Raw genomic sequence first — 5,226 nt, forward strand, 5'->3', positions numbered from 1 at the left:
CCTAGTCGGCCATCAATGGAAAGAGAGGCCCATTGGACTTGTAACTTTATATGCTCCAGTACAGGGGAACGCCCGGGCCAAAAAAAAATGGGAATGGGTGGGTAGGGAAGTGGGGGAAAGTATGGGGGACTTTTGGGATAGCATTGGAAATGTAATTGAGGAAAATATGTAATAAAAATATTAAAAAAAAGAAGTTGGAAAATCTTCCACAAAGTTATTATAATTAAATCTGAATCCTGAAATGTAACTGTGAGTTTTTAAATAGAAGATTTTGTAATTCTGCATTTGCATGTGTTGGGGAAATAAATATGTCTGAGACTAGCAACAATATTGAAAGGATTTCACTCACCTTGAAACCTGGACTATAAACTAAGGGCTTATGATAAGAATGTGAAATTGATTCATTAAGAAATAATCAATGCAGTCTATAATTTGGATTTTGCATTGTTTGATCAAAATAATAGACATAGGTGTTTTATTACTTTTTGTTAGAAATTATTAATTTTTGCCTGCTTAATATCTACTTAACCTACTTATTTCAGTATTCTTCTTTACCAAAGAGAAATAATTTACCTCCAAAATCTTGGTCTATTTGGTTTAGTACAACTGAATAAATTGTCCTAAGGGAGGGATTTAGAATAAGCCATATCTAAATATGCCATGTTATATATCTAAATAGTCATTTTCATTGCTAGTAATGATCACTGGCTTAAGCATGACATAAACCAGTCAAATTAAATATTAAATCTAACTCTCTATCTCAGAACTTAGAATCAAGAAGGGCAGGGACAACAATATCAACCTACCAGATCCCCCAGAGCTCCCAGGGAATAAACCACCAACCAAAGAGTAAACATAGAGGGACCCATGGCTCTAGCTGCATATGTAGCATAGGATGGCCTTGTTGGGCATCAATGGGAGGAAAGGTCCTTGGTCCTATGAAGGCTCGATGCTCCAATGTAGGGAAATGCCAAGACACAGAAGTGGGAGTGGGTGGGTGCATGTTGAACACTGTCATAGAAGCAGGGGGAGAGGGGATGGCTTAGGGGATTTCTGGAGGGGAAACGAGTAAAGGGGATTTCATTTGAAATGTAAATAAAGAAAATATCTAATAAAAAATCCAAAAAAGGAATCTCTCTCTCTCTCTCTCTCTCTCTCTCTCTCTCTCTCTCTCTCTCCATAATTCTTCTAGCTACATTGCCAGTCTTGCAGTAGTACATTTGGAACAGTCTGTGATCCCAGCTCCCCCTCCTTGGCAACTCTGCTTACAGTTAGATATAGAATCCCAGCATTCCTATATTTTGTGAGCCCATTCATCCACCTTTCTAGTCTACCCTCATCTTTTTCTTTGAGCATCGCTACCTAGAAACATTTTCTACACTACTAGTGAACACACTTGCCAGGGCCTCAGGTCCACAAATTATTTTTTGCCCTCTGAAAAGAACAAAGAACTCTTAATTCTCACCCTCTGAATGGTAATAACCTGCTTACAGGTGTCCTTCCTCCCATTTCAACTTCAATTATTCAAGAGTCCCACTCCTGTTTCTGACCCAAGATTCTCATAGCCCATTAATTTCTATCTCTCTAGATGTTTCTTTGCCTTACTGCAACCTTCATACAGGATCTTCTCTTTCTACCACAGCTCTGACTCCATATGGGCACTCACTTTTAAAGTGTAATCATGATCCCCTTAATTCTTTCCTGAGGCCCCTGTTAGATTTTTCTCCTAGCTCACATCTATTCATTTTTGCCACCTACCTACCTGCAGAAGAACCCTCAACTATGCAGCCTAATGGATTCTGTGAAATTACAGTGGAATGAAATAATGAAAGAAATCCCTGACATTACACTAGAATTTACAAAGAAATAAAATTACTAAGGAAATGCAAACTCCGATTAAACTGGAAATGGAAAACTTAGAAAATTTAACAAACCTCTCAGAAATAAGCTGCACCAACAGAGTCTTTAAAAAGAGATTTTTCAATTATTGACTGCAAGGCAGAAGAAATGTATGTATCTGTTAAAGAAAGTGTTAAGTCTAAAAATGCCCAAGCAAAACACATCCAGGAAATCTGGGATACCATGAAAAGGTCAAATCAATGACAATAGTAATAAGTTAGAAGAAATATGTCAAAGGCCCATAAAATATTCTAAAAATCATAGAAGAAAATTTCACTAACTTCCAAAGCAAGTTGTGTATCAAGGCACAAGAAGCATATAACACATCAATTAGACTGAATCAGAAAAGAAAGTCCCCTTAGAACATGATACTTAAAGTAATAATCATAAAAAACAAAGAAAGAGTATTAAAAGCTGAAAAATAAAATGAGAAAGTATTATATGAAGGCAGAACCATTATATTAACACCTGACTTTTTTAAATTATTAATCATTCCATTTCTTTACATCTCAAATGCTATCCGAGTTCCCTGTTACCCCCCAACCACCCACCAATGTCCCCATCCCACATGTGCCCTCCCCCCTCTCTTTTGCCTGTATGAGAACACCTAACTTTTTAGTGGAGACTCTTAGACCCTGAAGAGCATGTACCTGTTCTTCAAATGGAAAAAAAAACAAAAGATGCCAGACTAGAGTACTATATGCAGTAAAACTATCAATCACAATATATGAAGAAAATAATTTCATGATAAAATGTAATTTATACAGTATCTTATCTTACAAATTCTGCTTGACAAAAGGCACTAGAGGAAAATCTTCAACCAAAACTGGTTGTTCAAACTCAATAAAACACAATTAATAAATAATCTCCAGCCAACAAATAAAAAGATGGGGGTGGGACCAAAACAATAGTAACAATATACCTGAAGTCAATAAGGACTTCTCACTGATACTTGTCAATATTAATAATTCATCAGTAAAAAGATACAATCTAACATATTGGATTATAAAAAACAGGAACCAGCTTTCTGCTGTGTGCAAGGAAAGCACCTTCACATCAAAAATAGACATCACCTCAGGATAGAAGGATGGATAAATACAATCTAAGCAAATGGGCCCAAGAAGCAAGCAAGTGGAGCCATTTAAACATCTGATGCAAAATAATTCAACAAAACCTAATCAGAAGATACAGAGGACACTATATACTCAACAAAGAAAAAAAAATCTACCAAGAGGATATTGCAATTCTAAGCATTTAGATACCAAACCTGAGGGCACACAACTTCATAAAAAATATACTAATACAGATAAAACTGTATATTGTAATCCTCACAGTGATAATGCTTAAATTTAATACCCCACTCTCACCAATAGACAGGCTCTCCAGACAAAAACTAAATAGAGAAATACTGTAGCAAATAACATCACAAATCAATTGAACTTAGCAAACATTTATATAACATTTCAACCCAGCTTGTCAGTAGTTGGTGGAACTTGTTCCAAAGTTGATCAAGAGCTTGAACACAAAGCACACCTCAATGATTATAAGAAAATTTAAATAGCACCTTGTATCCTACATGAGCACCATAGATTAAAGCTGAACACCAAGAACAGAAACAACAAAATGTTTACCAACTCATTAAAACTGAGCAACTTACTCCTGAGTGAAAGTTGGTCAAGATATAAATTAAGAAGGAAATTAAAAATATTTAGAATTGAATGAAACTGAAAACACAATATATACAAACTTATAGGACAAAAGGAAGGTGTTGTAGAGGAAAATGCATAGCATCAAATACTTACATAGAAAAAACTGGAGAGGTTTCATATTACCAACTTAAGGGCAGACATTAGTGCTCTAGATGAAAAATGAGAAATTAAATCTCAAAGGAATAGAGAACAATAAATAATCAATAGGTCTGATAATAAAACAGAAACAAACAAAACAGTACATAAAGAATCAATGAAATGAAGAATTGGTTCTTTGAGAAAACCAATAAGATTGATAAACACCTACCCAAATTAACTAAAAGGTAGAGAGACAATATCCAAATTAATAGAATTAGAGACAAAATGGGGGATATAAAAACAGACACCAAGAAAATCCAGAAAATATTAAGGATATATTTTAAAAATCTGTTCTCCAACAAATGGAAAATCTGAAAGATATGGATAAAATTCCTAACATAGAATACTTGTTCAGAAATATTTAACCTATTTATGCCTACCTCCTCCTGAAGGATATTTGGAGGCACTCTTATATGAAGGTTTAGGTTTGGGTTTCTTCTTTTTTCCTGGAAGGTTTCTGGACTTTGGACAGGCCCTGTTTGGCAGTTGTTGAGTAGACACTGAAGACTGGGTCTTGGATCTGGTTGATGATGATCTTCTATGCAAGTGATTAGAAGATTGAGATTTGAATTCTGAGTGGTCTCCAGAAAATCTGCTGTGAGATCTGGTTTGGATTCTGGTGTTGGAAAAATGGTGTCTTTCACATTCGCTCTGAAGGTCATGGTTTTCTTCCTTGTAATGGTATTGCCTTCCCGAGCTAGAATCAGGTTGAGCATAATGTGGATCATCATTGTATACCATCTGTACCTTCAGTTTACAACCATCCAGTAAAAATCCATTTAGGGAATGTACGGCATCATTGGCATCACATTTGTTGTAGAAATGGCTGAAAGCAAAGCCACAGTGCTCTTCAGTTATTTCGGGGGATGTATACATCACCAAGAGGTCCATAATCCTCAAAGACGTGCTTCAAAGTATAAGATGAAGTGTGGTGTGCCAAGTTTTCAACCTTGAGGCAGGTCATTCCATCTACATTGAGAAGAGCATGAGAGCAACGCATGAACCTTGATAGAGCTGGATCCTCTGAATTGAGCAGTTTTTAATGGAAAATACGTAGGATCTGTAAGAGAAGAAACGGCTCTGAACGTTTGCTCCGGTTCATTTGACCACGATACCACGAGGCTTGGACTGTTAGAATTCAGTTATTCCCCCAGGCATTCTAGAATGGTTCACATAGCCCCACTGAGTCATAAGACTGAAACCATTTAAGAAATAGAGTAATATGAATAAATAAAAGTATTTTATACGGTTATTTTATGTGTTTGACTATCTTCATACCAGAGGAGGCAATGTTTACAGATGGTTGTGAGCCACTGTGTAGTTACTGGAATTGAACTTAGAACTTCTGGAAGAACGAGTGCTCTTAACTGCTGAGCCACTGCTCCAGTCCCCTGCTTTCCAGTTTAAACAAGTCATATAATCACAGCACAATTCTTTTAAATATTCAGTATAAATCCCATCATGTAGCACCAGTAAATGA

General features: G+C 36.1%; 1 protein-coding gene across 1 annotated transcript in view; it reads right to left on the reverse strand.

The window, feature by feature from the left end:
* Positions 1–4,748, reverse strand: part of LOC110287468 (E3 ubiquitin-protein ligase RLIM-like) — a 38,377-nt gene extending 33,629 nt beyond the window's left edge. Inside the window, 2 exon segments of the mRNA XM_021154079.1 lie at positions 4,127–4,602; positions 4,604–4,748. Of these exon segments, the coding sequence (XP_021009738.1) occupies positions 4,127–4,602; positions 4,604–4,746 (619 nt within the window). The 5' untranslated portion in view covers positions 4,747–4,748.
* Positions 4,749–5,226: the final 478 nt, after the last annotated feature.

Source organism: Mus caroli, chromosome X (genome assembly GCF_900094665.2).
Source record: "Mus caroli chromosome X, CAROLI_EIJ_v1.1, whole genome shotgun sequence".
Taxonomy (NCBI): Eukaryota; Metazoa; Chordata; class Mammalia; order Rodentia; family Muridae; genus Mus; species Mus caroli.